This window comes from Indicator indicator, chromosome 13 (genome assembly GCF_027791375.1).
Source record: "Indicator indicator isolate 239-I01 chromosome 13, UM_Iind_1.1, whole genome shotgun sequence".
Taxonomy (NCBI): Eukaryota; Metazoa; Chordata; class Aves; order Piciformes; family Indicatoridae; genus Indicator; species Indicator indicator.
Genome location: NC_072022.1, coordinates 22130048 through 22153353, shown reverse-complemented (window position 1 = coordinate 22153353; position 23306 = coordinate 22130048). Strand labels below are relative to the sequence as shown.

The following is a 23306-nucleotide window of genomic DNA, read 5'->3' as shown; positions in this document are numbered from 1 at the left end:
AATCTACTAGAGGGGACTCAGTTTGTGAAAGTTACATTCCCTGTAGTGAATGAAAGCACTGGTTTGCTGATTTTTCTTAGGGAGCAGTTTGATTTTTGGTAAACAATCAGTGCTTTCCTCCTGATTTGTTAAGGATGTATTTAATGCCTTTGTGATATAGGTGAGAAGCAAAACTTGAGGCAGGGAAGTTAAGGCAAAGAATTGTCTCTTCAAGACTAGAATAGTGACAGAAGACCTCAGGATGTGGCTTGATGTTTTCACACAGATCTCTTAAGTCAAAGGGACTGTCACTGCTCGCTCGTTGCTGGTAGAGCTCCCTCAGATGACTCACTGCAGGGTCAGTAAGTGCCTGTGTTTTGCACAGGGAGTGTGTGCACTCAGGGGCAGAGAGGGGATAGATAATATTTTTTTTAATTTTATTTTTGTTCATCAGGAACTGGCTGATGCAGCTGCATGTTAATGTTAAGTTCACTTCACTTTACAACTGTGTGATGTTCTGTATTGGAACACAATGAAGTTTTGCTCATCTTAAAAGCTGTGGAAAACCACATAGCATTTAACTGATCTAAAACAAAAAAAAAAATGTGTAAGCAATATTGCTATGTTGTTTTGTATCCTAAAAGACATTGTGGGCAAATAATGATGAGGCCTCTAGCTGAAAACAGTTTCACATTACCTCCAGACAATAAAGTAATTTATCAAAACAGCCTGCTTTTGTCTTATCATGATGACCATTAGTTGCTCTTGAGACGAAGTTGCTTGCTCCAGATTTTCAAAGCTATTTCATTTCCCTTGTAAAATGAGGGAAACTTAAGTCAGCTACATCAGAGGGTATAAGTCACCAGTTACTGGCATACTGGAAGAAAAAAAAAAGTCTAGTTTGCATTCAAGTAGTGTGTGGCATATCAACTGACCTTGTATCTTAGCAGAGGGCAGTGAGTAATGCTTTATAAAGTTACTGTGGTCTCAGTACTAAGATTGTATCTTCACCTCTAGCCACAAGCTGTTCAAAGTAGACATTCTTTTTGTTTCTCTTCACGGATTGATTGTATTTTAAGTTTTTCTTCTTTCATGTGCTTAGGTGTCATGTCTGATTAACTTTTAGGTTCTGCATATCTTAAAAGAAATACAGTACACTGGTAGATCTGTGAATGTTCTAACACTGTATGAAAAGCAAAACACTTCTGGGTTTTTGTCATTACTGTAAAGAGTTTCTGTTCAAGTGGGTGTTTTCTATGATGCAGAAGAGTAACTGAAGGTCAAGATGATGGAGGTATGTCTATCTCCTACAGTTTTGGTTCTGGAGATTCCAGCATTTTAGCATACTGTATTGCACAGGACATTGGCTTTCTGAAATACTAGAATTTGTGACTTAACTACACTGCTACACAACTGCGTCTGAAGTTTAAAAGCTGTCATGAAGTAGGTGTTTACCATGAGCTGAAAGCAGTAGCAGCCCCTTTGTACTTCAGTTTCATGAGGACTGCTACCAGTCTTCCTTCAAGCATTTGGCACACTGCAAAAACGCACTGCACAAATGTTTGACTTTACCATGGGTATCTAGAATTCCAGGTATAGACTTCTAGGTGATCTAGGGACAAAGGCTGGTGTGTAAACTTCAGAGGGTCTTGTGTTTCTGTCTGTTTTTACCATAGTTGTTTAGTTAAAGCAGGTAAATACTATCTCTACACTTTATACTTTCATACAGGAGTCAGTTGCTGTTTTTCACTGTTAATGATGTCTCACTTTTATAATAGCTGATTAATCTGTAGCTTATTAGATGTTTCCAAAAAGAACTGTTAGGATTAATCTGAGTTACGTACCAAAACTGCTTTTTAATTCCAGGTCACAAGTTTAATTTAGGCCAAATGTTGGATTAAAAATTAAAAAAAAAAAAAAAACAAACCACAAAACAAAACTAAGTAGACTCAGTCCAGTTGTTAGCTGGTTTTAGAACTTGTTTGATGTTCACAAAGATACTTGACAGATGCTTGCAGTGCTCTTCCAGCATGTTACTGGCTCTGAGATTGTGCAGCAAGGTGAGGGAACTTACTTTCCAAGACCTTCCGCTTCTTCCTCTCTAGGCTTTGCTTTCTTACCCTTTCACGTAAATTTTTTTCAACTCTGAGCCTGAAATAAAGAAAGTCAATGTGGTTAATTTCTAGGTAGCTTGTAACAATCTTAATAAGCTCACTCCCCTAATCAAATAGAGGCTCCCAGTGATTAGCAACTTCATTATTGATTTGCTTCTGATGCCTGCAATTTTTTTTCTTCTACTTACAGAAATTCTCTGTAAGAGCCTCTGGGAGGCTCTTGGGTAGTCTGCAAAATGTACAGCTACCTTCACAGTGCAACTTCATAGACAGTGAAGGTGGGGATAGCAAAAGAAACAGAGCAAGCTCTAATTCTAAAACCCCCTATTTTCAAAACAACAGAACAAGATTACTACTGTTTTTTTGCCTTGCAAACTGGAATAAGGAGGACTAAGAAGCAGATCAGAAAATTTCAATTTAAAAAATAGCTTTTCACCTGATAAATTTATTCACATGAGGTAAGTAATAGAATTTCCTCTTCTTGTGTTTTTCGTTCAGGTGCCATGGTATGGGCCATTCCTTGTAACTGTACCTGTTAAAGGTAGACAGAAGTGATTATAGAACATACACTTTCTTTGTTCTTGGATTATACCACTTAAACTTGGTTCCAGCACAGTGACGAACAGCTCTGACCATTAGATTGCAGAATGTGCACATGCTTATTTACTTTCAGCTCTGCTGCTGGCTTGCTTTCTAACTACACCTCATACATGGCTCAGCATCTTTCTGTAGAAAGGGGTCTTGCTTTGAAACTGTAGATTTTTTTTAAAAGGGCCCAGTATAGAGAGTGATTCTTTGCATTTACACTTTAAAGTGACTCCTTCATAAGAAAACTTTCAAAGGCTGTGAACAAACCATGTGAAGACTTTAATTTCTACTACAATCCTCTTTTAAATGCTAGTGTTGGAGTGTCATGGGAAGTGCAAATCCACTTACACTTTCTCTCCACATATAGGCTCTATTATTTGTGGTTTCTCTTGCCTATGGGTTGCACAGATGGCTTGTGCATCCAGATTGTGTCAGGCCTAACATTATGTATACTGCACAGTGTCTGAATGTGCTTAAAGACCATTGCAGGTTATCTACACCTTCCCCCTGAGTTAACTGGGGACTGCATGTCCAAATAAACCCTTCTTTGTGTACACGTTTTCCACAGAGGAAGAGATATAAAGAAGCCTGATGCCTAGAGATGTAAATCTAGTGGTTAGTGCATTTAGTACTCCGCTGACACACATTTAATGAGTAAACACATTGGTAACAACTGAAAATTCAGCATTATTATGAATGTATAACCTTCTGTTATCTACACTGTTACTGCAGAGCTGAATAATGTGATTCCAGTTTCAAAGGTCAGTGATGAGGATAAAATACTGGTTAATGAAATAGCAGGTCCTGCCAGAGCCTTCAGCATCATCACCTGGTATTACAGATTATTGAAAGTATCTGGACAATAAATAAGTCTAATGGCAGAAGCTTCTAAGTTAAACTTCTGCCATGACTAGTAGGGAAGTCCCATGGCTGTTTCTGTGGTTTCATGCAGTATTTTGGGTGGTTGTTCCTCAATATGTGGATTTTATGTTATATGTTATATAGGCAAGTTGAGGTGGTTTAAACTGAACAGTACTCCTTAGTTCGTGTGTTACAGAATAGCCTGAGTACAGAAATCAGTTACATAAAACTGATTTTGTTACTATTAATAGTAGTTTGTCACTGAATTATTTAGCAACAATTACAACCACATTAAAAAAAATAATAAAATCAACAACAACCGTAAAACATGAAAAAAACTCCAACTGAAATAAAAAAACCAAACCTCAAGAAGCACCCAAGTGCTGACCAGAAGACTTGTTTCTTTCTATACAGTATATGCATCCTTTCTTTGCTAGATAAGGATTTTCTGATAAAGAGACATATCACAAGAAGAATTCAGAGAGAAGGAAAAGTTTTCTTTTCCATACCAGTAGGTGCGTCCCAAGAAGTCCTGTCGCCACTCGCCAGGTACTGGTTTTTCATGGCCAGTTTGTAAAAGCCTCAGAGCAACTTCTCTTTCTTTGACAACCAAGTCTATATTTTTCATAGACTCTTCTACCTGGAAACAGGAAACTCTTTCAGGATAGGCCAACAAAAGACAATGCTGACAACTTAGAAGATCTCAAAATGAAGATCTGAGACAAAATGCAAAACGAAAACAAAGGTAAAATGCACTAGAGTTCCATCATGAGTAATTTCAGTCGTGGCCTAAGTCAAACAGCTGAATTGCCCTGTGTACTAAAACAGTAAAGGGTGAGAAAGGAGAGATGACTAAGATATGCTGTATATATTTATCAGGTTGCTTGTACTGGCTGTTGGGTTATGCTAGTTTTTGTTTTGTAGTCTGGTCACAGTTTCAGTAATGCATGTCAGCTGATCAGAAAGCTGCCTTGAAGAAATTATGACACTTGAAGGTTTTTAGTCAGGTCTGTCTCAATGTTACTCAATGTCACATTACATATGGCAACATGCTAAATGCTCTGGGAAGCTGCTAGAGCTAATTTTAATGAGCAGATTGCTGTATTTTGTCTTGGTGCAATCATAATATTTAACTGGTCCTTGACTTCCACTCTTCTTGGGCTTCAGCCAAAACCAAATAGGCACTAATAAGATTTGACTTTTGAAGTGGCACTTACTCAAGTCCCCTTCCACAGAAAGTTCCACTGTGATTTGTAATAATTGCTGAATATGGATGTGTAGGTGGGACTAGCAGAAAACACTCTTCAGAACAGGAATCATAAAATACAGATGAGAAAAATTTCAATAAACAGAACAAGATACACTAGGAGGTCCAGAGGAGAGTTTTATATTGGATCTTTACTAATTTGTAAGTACAGGGATGAAATTACAAGGGTAGGAGACCAAATTCGTGTCTGACACAGAACAGGGAGATCACAATGCAGTTACATGTATGTGTGATGGCAATTAACAATTAAATTAACCATACAAAGAAATTCAGATTAACAGTGTAAGGGTCAGGCTTTTCCCAAATTTGGATATATATTTAGTATCTCTCATATAAAAAGAGCAGGGTTATTGAACTGGCAGGGAAGGTGTAGATTTCTGTCTCTGAGAGAAGCATAGAGGTGCAGTTGATTTATAAATAGTTTTCAGTGGCAAAGACTGAGGAAAGAATTAAATAAATTAGTGGCAGAATTGCAATAATGCAGAAAAGGAGAGGATGACAGGAGTAAAGGTAGCAAAGAACCAGTAGACAAAAGTTTGGAGAAGACTATGTCAGAGGCAAGAAACTGGCAACAGTTGAGTAGCTAAAAAGAGTTTGCAGAAGGTAAGAATAAAGCTGAATTTTTACCAGGAGGTTTCTAGAAAATCTCTAGTTTCAGAGCATGGAAATGGCAAAAATATTTCTTAACGTTATATAACAGGTGGAGAAACCTTTCTCACTGTCACTTGAGCATAGTGTTTGTAAATATACTGAAAAACAGGGAGTATTTTTTTAAAAGGTCTTTATCAAGTTTACAAATGCTTCATCTTTTACCTACCAGTGTTAGTTGTATTTTTAGCTGGTATGAAAAAGTTACCTTTTCTAATCGTTCTGGACTGGGCATAGGCTTGAGTTGTCGTTTGGATTCTTGCTCTAAAGTTAAAAGCATGTTTTTTTCTTTCAGTAGGACATACCTAGATCAGAAAGCACAGTACTTAAAAAATAATTTCTGGAAACATGAACAATTATTCACTCAAGATGCTGCTGGACAGAGTGTAGTTGTCCAACCTACAATCCCATATCCTGTACCTGCTAGCTTCCCATAAAGAAGCGTTCTCACCAATGGAGAGATAATGACCAATAGAGGTCATTGCCCATAGAGGTGGGTAGTGGAAGGCTGACGTACATGGAGAGGCTGAGGGAGACAGGTTTATTTAACCTGGAATAAAGAAAGCTAAGGAAGAGATTAACATGAAATAGTCTTCCACTGTCTGAACAGATATGGATTGTCCTTGGAAGAGCACAGCTAAAGGCCAAGATGTAGCATGGGGAAAAAAAAAATTTTCACAGTAGTTTTAGCTTAGCCCTGGCACAGGCTGCATAAAGGGTCTCCAGCCTCAGTCAGAAACTTTTAAAATTGGAATGGATGCAGACCTGAGCAACTTAATCTACTTTGACAGCCCCACCAGGGTTCATTTGGGCCCACCTGTCCTGCAATTTGAACAATCCTCAAAGGGCTTAACTCAGCCTCTTTGTACCAAAGCTGAACCCTTTGTACTGGATACAACTAACATCAGCAGTACAGCTCTTGCACTCTGAGAAGTACGAGAACTTGGCTTATTCCACACCCAAAGTAAGCTTAAGCATGCAGAGTTAAGTATGGCAGACTAAATTTACTGCCTGAGAAGATCATTAGCCACCCTTTGGTAAAATGCACAGAGCACTAAAACTTACCAAAGCTTGTGCAAGTCTTCGCTACTCTTGGCCCTTAGCTGCTTTATATTCCATGAATCGCCTGCAAAGAAAAACAAAAACATTTAAAAAAAATCCATTTAATAGAAAAATTTATCTAATTTTGAAAAACAAAAAATGCTTCTGTTAGCAGAGCATGCTAACTCAACAGAACAAGGATCACTTAAAAACATTACTACTTGGAAAGCTATCCTTGGGGATATCCATCTTTGCTTTCAACACTAAAAAAAGCAACTACATGTACTGTTTGCATACGTTAAAGGCTGGCAGCAGGGAAAGCTGTAAGATTAATCTGAAATATTTTTCTTCCATAGTACAAAGAAATCTCTTCTGTGATACACTAGGAAGAGAGTGTCAAAGGATTTACAGCAAAATATTTTGCTGCATAATAATTATTTGCTTCCATAAATGCAGGATGCACACAGAAAAGTTAAGAGGCATAAAAAGCCCAAGTATATGTATGTACATATACAACCTAAGTTTTACGTAGTTATAAGTACTCCCTATAATGCAACAGGTCAGATTTCAGTGGAGCACAAGTGGCTCCAAAGATTGCTATCAGAAATAATAAACAGAACTCACCAGACTTTACTTTTTTTTCTCCCCAGTTTTTTGGATCATCAAAAAATTCCTCCAGACCTTTCCGAGACAAAGTAGTGTGCAGAAACCTCAACTGATGGAGAGGCTCATCTTTTGTCAGCTTCTTGTGGAATAGATTCAGTGTCAATCTGCATAAAAATTAAAAAGGAAAACAGGTATGATAGGAAAAATAACATTTAGCTAAATGGGAATGTTCTTTCTTTCCTAGAGAGAGATGAACACTACTTCCTGGGGTTATGGCTTTGGTTCTTCATAAAAATGTCATCTTACTGTTGTTTTTTTTCTCTGCTTTGTCTCCTGTAATTATCATTTGTCTATGCTCAGAGATACGTAACACGTTCAAAAGTAACGGGCAGCATGGGGTTCAGCTACGACGTACAATAGCTAAATGGCAAAAGCAGTAAACGCACGGAGTAAGCACTAAAAAGTCACCTCACGCTGGAAGCATGAATTCACATGATGCCTCACGATATAAGTCACTAACCAAGCTCCAGCCTAAGTTTCGGAAGCCAGAACTGCCGGGCAGCCCACCTCCCGCCACCACGGAACGGAAGTACCGCTAAGGACAGCTCTCCTTTCTCCCGGGAGCCGTGTTTACGGCTCGCAACGCGCCGCATCCCCACTCCAGCCTGCTCGCCAAACTCAACCTCTCCCGATCTGGTGCCCACCCTGGGAGGCTGGCAGCCGTCGAGCCCGACCGCGTTCCGGACAGCCGCAGCGCGCCTGTCAGGCGTCGACACAGGACGGCCATCGCCATGGAGGCCGCCATGACCCCACTGCCTGTCCCACAATGCCCGGCGCCGTGGACGGTGTCCCGCGAGGGCGCCGGAAACAGCGTGAAAGGGTTTGCCCTTTTCCGAAATGGCGTCCTCCTAGCTTCACCCCGCCCCGGAGACAGGTGTCGCTGGCCCCGCCCCTGTGCCAATTCCAGCTATGGCGGCCATGAGCCTGCTGCTGCGGGCAGCGGCTGTCTGGGGAGCTCGGCGGGCAGCGAGCGGAGCGGTGGTCGGTACTCGCCTCCCCTGCCTCACCGGGATCGCCCGCCTCCCCGGCAGCCTCGGTAGGGCCGCGGCTGCGCGCAGGAGAAGGGCGAGTGCGGCGGGGGCGAGGTGACCTTGGGGAGCGGAGAAGGGGGACGCTCCTGAGGAGAGGGGCGCCGGAGCCCGGTGGGTCGTCGCCTTCGGGAGGTTCGCCCGGTGCCAGGCGGAGGCCGCGTCTCGGCCGCATAGCGGGCGCGGGATTCTCTATCTTAGTTTGGCGGCCGCGGGCGGTCGCTGTCTGTGTTGGGGCCTTTGCCCGCTACCATGGCTCTGGGGCTGGGGCAGGACACGGAGCTGGGCGGCGGGAGTGATAAGCTACTGTGGCTCTTGCCTTGGCTGAGCAAGTGTAGGAGATCTTCGACGTCCTGGAAAATCTCTCGAGAGGCTGCAGCATATGTCTCCTCGCCTCTGAGAAATTGCATTTCTTGGGTAGAACATAGATCGAATCTGGTGGGAGGCCAAACTTCCTGACGTAACTGGTTTGTGAATTTATTTGGTCCTGTGTAATGACATTCGGTGGTTTATTTGTTGGGACTTGCAGGTAGAAATCGATTTGTGTCTAAAGTTAGAAGAAAAATATGTTCATTCTAGCAAAATAAGACATTAGTTCAGGCAGGCTTTCAGGAACATTGAAATTCTCCAGAAAAAAAACATCTTCTAACTACCTAGCCACTACTGTATATGCCTCTTTTTATTTTTCACATGCATTTTTACTTTATTCTGGCCCAGTGAACCAAAATGTTATGGTTTTTTTTTCCCTTTGGTGAATTTTCAGCTCCTGTACGACATAGCAGTGGCCATGGGAAGAGAATGTTTATTATCAAGGCAACAAGTTTTTATGACAATCGCTTTTTGAGCTTGTTGGTGAGTTAAAAACAAATTTATTGAGCTCGGTATAACACATCTTTCACAAATAATGTGTCCAAAATGCAGTTTTCTCTATGGTTTATATGACAGCATCTAAAATATGGTTGGCACTATTTACATAAACAAAAATTTCCAGTTCTCCTCCTAAAGGAATTTTCTGTCATATGCTGTAAAATTGGGGCTAGGGGAAGTAAAAAGATTGGCTAAGTGGTAAAAAGGACTATAGGTACTTTAATTAATGTTTTAATAGAATTATTAATTGTATCTGTGTTCATCTATTTGTAACCTACAAATGCTTTCTGCTCCATTCTCCTGTTTTGGGTTACTCTTCTTCAGAGTTTGACTTCAGTTACCTAAACCATTAATGCCAGAGGTGAGACTCAGGAAGCCTGACCTGAGTGTGACCCCTAAAAAGCTAGGTTTCAAATAAAGCCTATTATGATAGGTAACAGCCAACCTGATCTAACTCTCTTGGTGTGATGGGGCTTCCCTTATCTGTCTTCCACAGTTAGCAAAGCCAGCAGTGGCTGTATTCATACTGGATTATATTTCACTGCTGTTAGTGCCTTGTTGCAGTTAAATGCTGAAGCCTGTTGTTGCAAGATGCTGAGACAGCACTCAGGGAAAGCATTACTGTCTGCTTCTCTAGAGACTGACCTCTGCGAGACTGAAAGCTGCACTAAATAGGCTCATGGACTGACACAGCATCTCTGTTTCTGTATTTCAGTTTAATTAACTCATTTTAGGCAGCAATTTGTCTTTACATACAACATTCCTACCTACCCCATGAGTGCAAATCTGAGAATTATTGGCTGTTACATCATTTTCAGACTAACCTCATCCAAATTTTGTCAGGCTTCTGAATTTCTCATACTGTTTCTTTTCAATTCCCTATACAGAGATTCTATATATTTTTGACAGGAATACCAGTGGCATTATTCATAACATATGTCAACATCTTCATTGGTGAGTGCAATGTTATGCTGAATACACAGTCAAAATTATTAAATAGAAATTAAGAATTATTTAATTTATTAAGTATTATTTTAATTTAATTATTAAATAGAAATTAAGTTGCAAAAAGAGATCTTTGAAGGTTTGCTCTTTGCATGACCAGGAAAAAGGCCTGACACTTATGGTAATATTGCATAAGTACATAGAAGATGTTCCCAGTATTTTTATTTTTTCTGTAGTTAGTGTTGTTTTTTTTTAAGCTTTCCACATTTTAAAAACCAGGAAAAATCAATCTTTGTACATTGTTTCAAACATCAGTGAGGTTTAGTGAATACTTCTTCTGTATTCCAGTAAGCAGTTTGTATTACGTTGGTTTACATCTTTAAGAATGCTGCATACTGTCACTTTTACCTAGCAAAAAAACCAAAACTATGCTTAGTAATACATGTTTTAGATCTGATACTGTAATAATATGGAATTAATAGACAAATTAGGAAAATCCTTGCTTTCAGCTCATATATGAGGCATTTCTGTGGACTTAATCTTAGTTATTTCTTCTGTATGGCTGCTAATTTCACCCTTTCATTGTGTGGCTTAAAGTTCCTGAGCTAGATAAAGGCAGTGTGAAGTGTTTGGAGAAATTAGAAGTCAAATTTTTCTGAACAGAGCTCTGATCGAGGGATTAAGTAGTCTCCATGTAAAATACTCATAATTTTTTAACATGAAAGACAAAATACAAGGTATTTAACACAGCTTGAAGTAAATATTCCTCCTCTCCTTTCCTTGTCAGGTGAAGCTGAACTTGCAGAGATTCCTGAAGGTTATGTTCCAGAGTACTGGGAATACTACCAAGTGAGTGTGACGTGTAAAAGGGTGGCATGTTACAGACAGCCTTCCTACTGATGACACTTGGGAATGAAATGTGGGGAGGATGACAGTGAGGATGGCCACATCCCTGCCACTGGGTATCAGTGCAGTAGAACTCAAATTGTGCCATGATTATGATTTTGTAAACTTTCATTTTTTTCAGTTTTACAGAGCAGGTGTGTTGCTGCAGGAAATCTGTTTACTGGCTCAAGTAGATGCAAATGGTCTTTATGCAAGTAAACTACTGAAGTTGTATGCCAAGAATTCTTTTATAATATTCCTAAACAGAAGAGACTTCCATTTTCTTTTATTCTTAGCATGCAGGTTTTGTCTTTATTTCTTGCTCTGGAAAGATATTGGAGTTTAAAAGTACATTACTTTCTTTTACATTGTTTGCTAGTGTGATTTCAAAGTCTAATACCACACATGCTTTTATATCTAGAATTGAAGATTTTTAAAGTATGAAACTCAAGGTTATACTTTAAATTTCATTGTATTTTATTACAATTAGCCTCTGAATTCTTGCCTTGTTTATGACAGGAAATAATTGAATTCAGCAATAGTATTATGACTTTCAAGTCATTTAGACTTTTGTTCCTAGTGAAGTGCCCTCTAATCGAAACTTTAAAATGTTACTGATTATGGTAGGAGTTTTGGAGTCTCTTTCTGCCATTACAGTGGCAATTTAAGGAACTTCCAACAGAAAGAAAATAGATCACATGCCTTCCCATAACTTTGAATTTTGCTACAGAATATTTGTCTGCAGGTTATCTTGGCATTAAACATGGCAAAATAAATAGACCTTTCTAGTGTTTTGATCTTACAAACTGTTGGGCATGGTTTTAACTTTGCTATTATGGTTTGAATGGCAGCACCCATAGTGTTGATGACTGGGAACATACAAAATTACTTAGTTATGATGACATTTCTACTTGGAAATGGCATGGATATTCTCTGCTTTTATATTTTCCAGCACCCTATAAGTCGATGGATAGCTCGTTACTTGCTTGACCCCCCTGCAAAGGACTATGAGAAAGAGCTAGCTATGCTTGATATTGAAGCAAGGAAAGCTGACCTGAGGTAAGTTATATAGTTGAGGGGTTTAAAATACTGATACATACTGGAGTTGATTCTTCTGTTTTGCTTAACATACTGAGTTGGATGCTGACATAATGTGCTTATTAAGGTATCACTTGACCCTGAGTGCTTGCTGCACTGGCTGCTACAGAAGTGAGAGTTGCAGTATCTGTAGTCTCTGCATTCTCAGTTTTAAGGTTACCAGAACTGTAATGGTCCAAGGGCAGGCTTGTAGAACAACAGTGTCTCTTCAGGCCAGTTCATAGTTAAAAAGGTATAGCTCTGTCCTCCTGAATCAGGAGATGCACAGCTTTCTGCCTCTGCTAATGCTCATAGCTTAATAGAGTAGCTAAATGACTGTTTACAAGACTGATGATGTTTCTTGCTGCTGTTAAAAATTTTGTGGGCTGTAACAACCTTTTTGTCCTGAGTTTATTTTGTACTTACTCAGAGTAAACTGTGGTGGCAGAAGCAAGTGTGAGTTCCACAAACTATTGCTGTTTGGACCAAGACAGTGTTAACACCTCCTACCATCACATTGACTTTTGATTTTCTTGTTCCTATTTACTTTTAGTTGAAGGCTTTATTGAAGTTGCCTAGCCCCTTAATAGGCAAGAACCTGTGACAGAACTCCTGCAAGTATTTGTATTACTCTTTGGTGAGATGACTTACTGAAAAAAATTGAATGAGAAGTATGTAATAGCTCAAGTTTTAGTTGAACTCTTCATATTTTCATAGAATCCTCAAATACCAGGTTGGAAGGGACCTCAAGGATCACCTGGTCCAATCTTTCTTGGCAAAAGATGTATTTTGGTCCTACCTTTGTTTCAGTAGCATTTATAAGCCATAGATGCTAAACTCATTGCTGTCCTCAGCAATGCCCTGATGTTAAACATTGATCCATGTATGATCAAACCCAATAAATTTCATGTTGAGTATGTCTGTTTTCTTTCTTTTTAGGCTGAAGGAGCTGGAGGCACGCAGACTGATGAGGCACAGGGGAGATGGACCTTGGTATCATTATGAAACACCAGATAAAAACCTTGTTGACAACTCTATGAAAGCCACACCTGACAATTGAGCAATTTTAGAACAGCATGCAAGGTCTTAAATGCATATTGACGAGTTGTGGCTGAGCTATGTGATATACATCCTGCTCTTTACTGATGGAAATTAATAAACAATGTTTGTGTTAATTCCAATAATGTGAAAGAAACTGTGTGGCAGTTAAGCTCATGTAGCTGTTAAAATTGTCAAGTCAGAGAAAATGCCTTATGTCACTTGCCAGCAATGACTCGTTTTCTACAGAACAACAATGCAGAATGGGATTTCTGTCCTAATATATGTGAAAAAAAATTGGGAATATGTCTTCACCATGTGATTTCTCATATTTAAAGTTTTAAATGAAAGACACAGGAAACTGTAGGGCTTTTTTTCTCTGAGTGCCTCATGTCAGATAATTTGTGGAAGATGAACTAAGACAAATGCCTTCAAACATTTGGAGTGTTAGGATTACATCTGCCACTTGAGACAAATTCTTTCTCATTACTTGTAGTTAAACTCATCTTTCATAGTAATTTTTTTCCCAACTTGCGTATTTTTCAACATCTGCTATCATATTCTCTGCATCATCTCAAAATTTTCTCTCCCTATGTAACTGTTAATACCTTTCATCCCTGACAGTATCAGCCATGTTCCCTCTTCCTTTATCAATTTTATTACCAGTTTTAAACTTTTCTTCTCTTGTCTATGCATAATTTATGCTTGTCTGCTCTTTCATTTTCTCCAACCTCACTTCATATGCAAAGTCAAAGACTTCTTAAAGCAATCACAAGGCAAAAAAAAAAAACCCAAACCCCCAGAAAACCCCAAAGGTGACCAACTTGGTGCATCTTTCTGAACCGAACAATTCTCAGTGTAGATCATCCAAAAAGTGGTCTCTGGAACATCATTCGATGTTGTTCAGAGGGTTTTGTTTGGTTGGGGTTTTTAGTGCCTTTTTTTTTTTAAAGTGAGATTTCAAAGTGTAACAGGTACTTTTCCTGTGATACGTGCTCCCTATTCTAAATGGTAATCGATACAAACCAGAGTCACATCCTCCCTTTGTGGCAGAACGGATCTGCATTAATGTTCAGTAGTATGTTAGTAGTTTATATAAACTAGTGAGGGGTACCTCACATAACTTTCATGTTTTAAATATGTATCTAGTGACACGGAGACTCATACGCCAAGTAATTGTGAGGAGGAAAGTCTTTTATTGTAACAAATCTTAGGTTTTATTACCTCAGGTATCTTCTGAGTTAAGAAGGCAGAATTAAGGCAGAAGTGCTTTCCCAGGCCTGACTCTCTATACTGCCAGATGTAGGAGTAGAAAACAAAGGAAAGGTCCTTAAACATTAAGAAGTTTATGGTGCACAGAAATTGATGTTTTAGTGATTGTGGGGAGGATTTCAGAAACTGAAGTTTTACATGCTCTTTAAAATACCCCCCCAGTTTCTAAGCTAGAATCTATGCTCTGTCATGTAAAATTCCTCACGGGAAGGAAGAATCTCAGTGAGCAAATATGAAACTCAGTATTTTCTTAGTACCTGCTCTATGTCTAACGTTTTTAGCAATATATTCCAAGTTATTGATACTGTTGTTAGAGAACATTCTACTGCCTCTAGCAGGCTTACTAAAATAAACAAGGGAAAAAATAGGAAACTGCTTGTTGAAGGTTGTTATGAAAGGGTTGCTGGATGTCTGAAGAGCAAGGGTCAAGGCTTGACATTAGTTAATGGGCTTTGTGGGTCATCACTGTTAGGTGAACAGAAGATGGCTTCTGCTGTGTGATTATACACCTTTCAGTACATGAAAGTGTAAATTTGACAGCAAAATCTCAAGATGAAAACTTTAGACTTTATACTTCCAATGCATTTAGTATAGAGAGGCCACATGGATGATTTTGGAGGGAAAAGACTAAACCTTTCTGGTTTTTATAAATTCCAGTTCACCCTAGGAAAAAACCCCAACAAACGCAAAGAGTTTATATAAGAGCTCATGTGAATATGTGCCCTGCAACTGCTGTTTACCAAGAAAAAACTAAAACAATACATAAGATGGGTAATACAAGTTGTACCTGAGGGCATTCACACACATACGAGCTCTGCGTTCTCAGGTCTGTAGAGCTGCTTTTTTACACTTGGCAGCTACATAAAGGAATATAAACGGTCCCCTCTTTACCTGGAAGATTTTTGCCACTAGAGGGATGTGTCTTCCCAGGTTCTACCAGCCACGGTGCTCCTCTAGTTGTAAATGCAAGAGTGACAGAAAGTGCCTCTTACAGTTTGTTACCATCCACCCCCCACAACTTTTTTTTTTTTTTAATAAGGAAATAAGTCTTTACTAACCATTCATCATCTTGTGGTTTCAAACATATTTTTTTTTCCTTTACATTAAGCAACATTACACAGACTATTTTAAGCAGACTGCCTTGTTTGCTGTTTCCTAGCACAGCCAAACACCATAAAGACTCATTGATTTTGTATCAGTGCTTTGACGTGTCCTTTTTTGTTTGAGACAACTTTCAGGTTAGGCAGCTTCTGTGTCTTACTCTTGCGTTCTTTGTTTATAAACGCTGAGTTTATAGTAAGAGAAACTTTTTCAAAAGCATAAAGTCTTCTCAGGTAAAATAAGTCTGTCTTGTGACCCTATATTCACTTGTGCTTTTTATCCAGCATCCAACTATGCTCACAAGTCTTTGATGTTCTTGAGTAAGTTTAAGGCCATTCCATTAACAGCCTATTTCTTCATACAGGACTAAAAAAAAAAAAAAAATCAGTTTGGTTGTTAATTGAGATTTTATTAGAACCATCATCTGAAACTTTAATTATTTTCAAGTAAAAGGTGGTTCTAGCAAAGGGTCAGATCAGCTGCTTGGAAGTGATTGATGAATCCTTCATTGTAAATGGATCAGTCATGCAATAGTTATTAGATACTGCTTGAAAAAAACATTTAGATACGGTTCTCCTACAAGTTACTCTATTCTTCCTTTTCCTAACAGTATTTCATAGCGAAAATCACAGCAAATGTCAAAGAAAAAAAAAAAAAAAAGGTCATTTTATGCTAAAGAGACTGGCCCTCAAGATACGAAATCAGTATCTGGCTGCTGGTATTGCCACGAGCTGCCCAGGGCATCTCGGGACGGGCATTTTCGCTCCGTACTCCAACAGCTCGTCCCTCCGTGCCCACCTACCCTGCCTGTCCAGGCAGGACCCAGAACCCTGAGGTAGAGGCCGAGCCGGCCGCGCTCACACCGACAGACAGCAACGACACCATCGTTTATAGAGGGGTCGTGACGGACTGCGAGACATCTGTCCCCAAGGTACCGCCGTTAATCGGGGACTTCGCTGTCTAGAGGTTTCTTTTAGGCATGTGAAGTTAGTAGATCCTTGCGTCTGAGAATTAACCCCCTCTCCCTCATATATAGTATTTAATTGCTCAAATAATACCTAAACGAGCCCGTAGCAGAGCGTTACCGGTCAAAGGGAAACCTGCTTCGAGCCACGCAGGGGGGCGGGGAGGCAGAGTCTCCATCCTCCCCTCACGGAAATGAAGGTTTTCTGGCAAAACGCATGAGCAGGAGTGCACACCCCAGTTCCCTCCCCCGCCCGCCGACACAGCCCCCCGGCGGGAGCTGCCGCACAACCCCCACGGGGCCCGGGCCGGGGCGGGGGATAGGGAAGCACGGACGCAGGGCGGCGGCGGCGCCACGCCGGCTGCCACCTAACGGTCGCCGCGCGCACAGACGCTGCGTGGGAATCGCCTCAGCAGAACGGACCTGGAGGCTGCGGCCACCTCCCTCACGGCGAGAAACTGGCGAAGGCGGCAGGGGGCTGCCGGGCGCCGCCCGCCCCCGCCGCCCTGCGCCTTACTCCCGCCCTCGCCGGGACCCCCGAGTGCCGCCGCAGCTGGTGTCGCTCTCGCTGCCATTGGATTAAAAATAGCATCTTCCCTCCCCCTCCCCTCCCTCGGCCCCGGCTCCCGCCGCCGCGCCCTGCCCCGGGCCCGGCTGCCCTTCGCCTCCATTACCCTCGCATTGCCCACGCGCCGCCGGCCGGCCGGAGGGAGCATGCAGCGGGCCGCTCTCTTCAGCGGCGGCGATGCGCAGATGGCCTCCGGGGATCTGGGCGAGCTCCTCGTCCCCTACATGCCCACGATCCGGGTGCCTAAGTCAGGGGACAGGGTCTACAAGACGGAGTGTGCCTTCTCCTACGACTCGCCTGTGAGTGCAGCAAAGCCGCCCCTGGCTGCTCCCCCTCCTGCCGCGGGCTGCCGACCTGCCCTCAGCCGGCGCCGGGCGCCACACTCGCCCTGCGGCACACTTGCCCCTCCTCAGCCCCTTCCCCGCTCTCTGCTGCATCCCCTGCTCCAAGGGCTGCCCCTCGCCCTCTCTCTGGGCCTCTTCCTCCTCCTCAGGCATTACAATTTCTCCCGTTCCTCCTTTCGCCTGCCTCCACCTGCAGCGGCTTCCTCGCAGTCAGGTCTCCCCTCGCCCTCTCCGCATGGGTCGCAGGGTCTCCCGCGACGCGTGAGCCCAGCCCTGCCCGGGTCCCCGCACTGCGCGGCCGGTCCACTGCGCTCGCGGTTCCTCACGGCAAATCGCTGCTGGCAGCGGCGTTGGTTCGCTCCGTTTGTTTTTCTCCTTAAGGCGGTCTGGAGTGGTTGCCTAGACACGCGGATTTGGCGGGTTTGGGGAAAGTTTCCTGCCTGCTGGGAAATGGGCTCTGGTAGTGCGAGGGCTGCCCGCTCCCCTCCGGAGCCCTTGTTTTTACTTGGATGCCGAGAGATTAAAAGAGGCAGGCAGTTGTTGGCCTTCTCTTTTGCATATTTTGACTAGCAGATGCCAATCGTTTTGCTTTCCTACTGTCTCGGTGCTCAATCTCCTTTTAAAAATCTTTTAAAAACTCCCAAAGTAAAGGCTCGACCTGAAAAATCAGCGTGAGAGTCCTTCTGAAATACTTTTTCTCCCCAGGGCTTCAGTTACGTCCCTGGACTTCAATGAACTTGTAGTATTTCTCTGCTAGCTTATTTAGTTTGCTGTTAGATGAATGCTTGATGAACAGTAAGCTTCTGGTATTTCAGCTGTCTTGCAAAAAATCCGTGAGCCTCACAGATTGCGTGTGTTAAGTGGTAGATTTGGGGCCTAACTCTTTTTCAGCTTCACTGATAATACTGGAAGCCTTCATAAATTGTAATGGTCAATGCTTCATAAGAAGCAGGTGCTTAGAAATTAGACTTTTGAAATGGAGCTGAAATGTTACTTGAAGTTGCTGCTCTACATGAAGCTGAGGTTTCCCAGAAGTGACTGAGCACTGTATACTGATGTTAAAGTCAGTGGCAGCAATCAAAAGGAAGTTCAGGATTTACATTACAGGCACGTTTCAGACAGATTTCTGAATCCTTTGATAATTCCTTCTAATACAGAAAATCAAAATTGGTTTTAAAGGTGACTCAGCTGTCTGGTGTTCATCATATCTTGTTGAACGGAGGTTATTTTTACCCACGCTCTTCAGATCTCAAGTGTCACCCAGCAGCCCTGACATACTGGTAGGCGGTCTGATTAAAACTGCCAAATCAGACTGTGCTGCAGAGACACTAATTGCATTATGTACTTTATAAGTTTTTTTGGGGAAAAAAAATCAATGGAGCACAATCTTTCCTTTAAATTTCTGCTCCTGTAAACACATGGGTGATGTTTTTATTAACACTTTGGAGCTTCTTCAATATTATAGTTTGTAAAAAGTTTCTGTTAAGTAGGAAGGGATATGAAATAACTGCTAAAGATTAATAAACAGCCAATTACCACCCCCAGCCAACAAGCCTCTAGTAATACAGCAAAAGCTGTTCTTAACAAAATATATTTAGAGAAAATATAAAACATTTGAGCAAAACTTAAATTAACCTAACAGTATGTATAAAAGTAGTTGATGGAGTAGGAATCATCAGGTCTGTGAGGTTTTGCTGTGTCTTTGCAAAAACATTTTATCCTTTTGACTTTGTTTAGAAGACAATTCAGATTTTGGAAAACGTTTTCTTCTGTTCTTAAAGATTTTTGTTTAAATTGCTTTACAGGCATTCACTGGGCAAAAGGCTTGGCTGAACCTCTGCAGTACCAGTAAATAAAATTAGTCTCAGTTTCTATTGTTTTCCTTCCATGACTTTTCAGCACATACTGCTCCTCAGCTTAGCTGGCAAAAGACTTTGTCTCAGATTTTTTTTTTATTCCCACGTAATCTAACAGATATTTGGATGTTGTTTCTAGGATGATGCATTCTAGAGGGCTTGCTTCTGTGAGACACTTACATTTAAAAATTGAAAACAGCGAAGCTGTGTTTTTACATCTTTCAGAAAGAAAGAAAGTGAAAGGATACAGAGAGGTAGTTGCCTTGGTTAAAGGGAGATGTTTTGCTCTGTATGCTTTGTGTTAGGTTGATTTAGTGACTTACTCTTTTAGGTTAGCTACCTATAGCCTGAGTGAGCCTCTTCCTGTTGATGTATCCGTCTTGTTTGTTGTGTTACGAAGTTAAAGCAAATGATCAATGTTAAAGAACATGCTCTTGGTTTTATTTTCCATGGTAACATTCTAGATCACATTTTTGATGGAAGAGGTGTTTTTCTTGTAGGTTTACTTCTCAGTATTTCCTCATTTTACCATTTACTTCTCAGTATCCTCTCATATTGCCATTTCAAATCTGCTCCTTGTTACAGTTTAGCTTCAGGATTGTCTCTGTTTGGAGTCAACTCAAGATGTTTTGTTCTGATATTTTTCTTCAATACCAGATCTTATTTCAGTAGTTTCTTTCATTAACACCAAAGAAGTGAATTTTGTCACAGAAGCGAATTTCCTCAGTGCTTTCTGCATCTTTTGAAGTGACACACCTGGTCACACCGCAGCTCTGCTTTCAAGTGTCTTCAGCTATACTAATTTTATATTATTGTCCCTCTAAGGAAGTGTTATGATCTTTAAAATACACTGAAAAACATCAAGCCTATGAGGTCTGAGGGTGCAAAGTAGTATTATTATTGTAGTATTATTATTGTAGACAAAGATGCTGCAGCAATTTTGAAAAGGACCAGGGTGGGTGGGATAGTCAACACCAGAGCTGTTTGTTTTCAGGGAGAATCAGAAAATGAGGTACTGAGTGTGAGTGGCTCCATCTTTTACTTCCATTTGTGCAAAGCTTGACGTGGCTGCAAGACCTGGCTTAGGCAGACCTGTTTGTCCCTCTGTCAGCTGTGGCCTCTTGTTCAGGTCTGAGCCATATAGTGTCACTACAGAGGCACTTTGGTGCCACTGAAGAGCCGTCTTCTGGAGGATACAGGCAGCTTCACTGATTGTTCTGAAAATTGGTTGACATTCCCTTTCCATGAGTTTTAAATGTTACTTCCTTGGGTGAAAACCTGAGAACAATGACACCCTTGTGCTACAAAGAGAAACATTACTTAAGAGATTTAATATGTGTGGAAGGGCTACCAGTGGATACTCAGTGCATTTTTTTTTTCCCTGTGAATTAGCATAATATGATGATCTTGTCAGAAAGGTAGTACTGTTAAAAAGACCACTATACAGATGAGACAATCATGTCCTTCGATTTGGTCTATTTCCAACAGAACATATTAGGGCCAGTTTCCAGAAAGCTTGGCAAAAACAGGAGACAAATTTCTGTGCACTTAAGAGTGCGCTTTTTAGTTTGCTTGTCTTGTAAGATTATGAAATGTACCCTTTTATGGCTTGGTTTTTTTTAATGACTTTTCTGGAGTTTTGGTGGCTTCTAGAGAAACTGTTTCTCTGAGGGCTCCTACTTCAGTTATCCATTGATCTCTTGCACAAGAATTGAGGGGAGATGATGGGCTGCTTAAAAAACAAGCATGACTTTAGCGTTCAGTGTCACTCACTTTAGTGACTGCCCCAGCAGCTATAGTAGCCATGGCTCCTCTGCAGTTTGACCTGTCAAGCCCTGGACCTCTCGTTATTCAGGTATGACATGCAGTCATCCATCCTGGTTACTGCCTTCTGTATTTGTGCAGGTTTCTCTCCTATTTTATCTACTGTGATCTCTATAACTGTCTTGGTGGATGAGCCTGACTTTTTGTTCAGCTGAATATGGGAGACAAAAGATTGCATTATGCAATCTTTAGTCTTTAATTATTTCAATAGATGGATAGTACTCAGCTGGGAATTCCACCTTCTGATGAGACCCTTGTTTCAAAGAACTCTGATCACTTTAGACAAGATCCATCTGAGGGAGAGGCAGCTTCTATAACAGGGATACAAACTAGGCCGTAAGACAGACATACATGCAGGCTATGATGGTGCTCTGATGCCTTCACTATGAAGGGCATTGGTTACAATCATAGCACAGGTCACGAGTCTGACAGCAACAGGACCAAGCAGTCTGATTCTGTAGATTGCAAGACTGTGTTTATCTGAGTGGCTCAAATCTTGGCTTCACTCTGCTCATAAACTTTGCTGCTGACAGCAGCTTCCTTTGTGAATCTTGCTGACTTCATTTTTGTGGCTTGAGGACTCTGTAATGGTTATGTTGGGACAATTACGAAAAGCTAAACTGTGCTGACGCTCAGCTGATTATTAGACAGTACAATTGAGATTGAAATTGAGAATTTGGAATGTGTGATGGATATCAGTGACCATGTTGCACAGAACTTTCTAGAAATAAGCACCTCTTATCTGGCTGTTCCTTCAGTCAATATTCCTTGGAGAAAATTAAAATGCCACTGGGGCCGCTCTCTGGGAGGTGCAGGCTGTTACCTTGTTTCTATTGATGGGGAAGGAGCAGCAGTGAGGAAACAAGAGGTCTGAATACATCAAAGCAAAACACTCCAGACAAAGGTTTTTGGCCTGGCTGCAAAATGACCTCCAAGTTACTGAGGCAGTGAATTGCTTGGTGGCAGGTGATCACTTGAAAAACCCCAACAGTGCTGTACTACAAGGAGATCCCAAAACTATCTCATGGTCAAGTGTTTGCTGGTTGGGCCTGCATCAGGACACTAAAGTTAACTAAGTGGTCTTCCAGAGCTGGAGAATAGTACAGTCAGTCAGGGTTGTGCTTGCAGTGGCTCGCAGATGAGGAATAAATATGCAGCTTTGGAGAATGAGTGCATATGTGCGTTGTGCATTTCTCTGGGTTTGAGCACACTAAAATCTCATTAGCCATTTCCTCTATATCTGTGACTGACCAAAATGTGGAATGTTTTGGGCAGCAGAGAGACTTTGATTGTAAGTTACCTGGAGTGCTCAGGGATGAATACTGAGATGCAGACATGTGGACAACCCTGGACCTCTGCTGAAGTGTGGAACCATTAGGTTTCCTCTCAACACTTCTCTCCATTTTCTGTTTTTTTTAAATGTTGCTCAAGAAGCCCAGCACTGTCTTTGTGACTAACAGATTTGTACACCTAGGGCTTTGCACAAGGGAATAATCATCAGGCTCTCTAAATCTAAACTGCCATGGAAGCAGTACAAGTGGCACTGCTTGAGACAGAAAGTAAGCTGTGGTGGGTCTAAGGCATCTCTATCAGTGGCCCACACAATCTGCACCTGGATAATGTGATGCCAAACAGTGCTGATTAATGGATGGAAGTTTTGTTTTCCTGATTGCAGGTTAGAAGTACTCATGACCTAATGTTAGTTTTGCCATTGTATCTGCTCACTTACGAAACCTTGAATCTGCCTGTGAATGTGACTTCTACACGATACTGCTTCAGAATTATGTATGCCCTGTTCTCGAGTCTGCCTAATGTCTTGGTTTCATTATAGTGACTGACTGGCCCTCACAGGTTTGTTTATTTGTTTGTTGGTTTATTTTCCTTCCTAGGAATCCTTCTCAGTGCTCTACTGGGTTGGCCTTGTCCATATGCCCAACTAGAAGCTACAACATAGATACTGGACATGTTTATTAAGCAATTGTGAAATAATTGCTTATAGGGAAATATCCAGTGTCATCCCAGTAGCTAGTGTTGCACCCAGAACCTGGAGGATTTCAAGCCTTTCAAAACTGTAATGTATTTGCTATTGCAACTAGTTGTCCACAGAACATCAGAACCCCAGAGTCCTCAGGTACTTTTGATTTTAGTGATGTGTACTTTCTTCAAGCTGTTGATTTTTTAAATTTTTTTATATGTTGCTGACATAAAGCCTGATAAAACACGCTTTCAAGAGAGGGTAGCGAAGGATTTCTTTTGCACTTCAAGCAACAGATCACTTATCAGAAGCCCTGTACTTTATTTTCTGCTACTTTTCTTTCTCTGCCCATCCCAGTTCTTCCCATCTCTCTTGCCTTTCACCAGTTCCACTAGTAC

At 41.2% G+C, this 23306-nt stretch overlaps 3 protein-coding genes across 3 annotated transcripts in view; 2 read left to right on the top strand and 1 right to left on the bottom strand.

The window, feature by feature from the left end:
- Nucleotides 1-1913: 1913 nt before the first annotated feature.
- Nucleotides 1914-7909, bottom strand: MRPL47 (mitochondrial ribosomal protein L47). Its single transcript, XM_054386084.1, has 7 exons — nucleotides 7809-7909; nucleotides 7123-7268; nucleotides 6523-6583; nucleotides 5666-5762; nucleotides 4052-4182; nucleotides 2530-2625; nucleotides 1914-2130 (listed from the first exon to the last, which is right to left on the bottom strand). Exons 1-7 carry the CDS (start codon nucleotides 7907-7909, stop codon nucleotides 2013-2015), a joined length of 750 nt encoding a protein of 249 aa, XP_054242059.1. The 3' UTR covers nucleotides 1914-2012.
- Nucleotides 7910-8073: 164 nt separating this feature from the next.
- NDUFB5 (NADH:ubiquinone oxidoreductase subunit B5) lies at nucleotides 8074-13681 on the top strand. Its single transcript, XM_054386006.1, has 6 exons — nucleotides 8074-8200; nucleotides 8956-9044; nucleotides 9947-10013; nucleotides 10792-10853; nucleotides 11842-11948; nucleotides 12906-13681. Exons 1-6 carry the CDS (start codon nucleotides 8074-8076, stop codon nucleotides 13024-13026), a joined length of 573 nt encoding a protein of 190 aa, XP_054241981.1. The 3' UTR covers nucleotides 13027-13681.
- Nucleotides 13682-17055: 3374 nt separating this feature from the next.
- The window catches only part of USP13 (ubiquitin specific peptidase 13), a 50277-nt gene continuing 44026 nt past the window's right edge, over nucleotides 17056-23306 (top strand). The window contains exon 1 of the mRNA XM_054385915.1: nucleotides 17056-17208. Coding sequence (XP_054241890.1) covers nucleotides 17056-17208 — 153 coding nt within the window. The remainder of the gene's footprint in view (nucleotides 17209-23306) is intronic.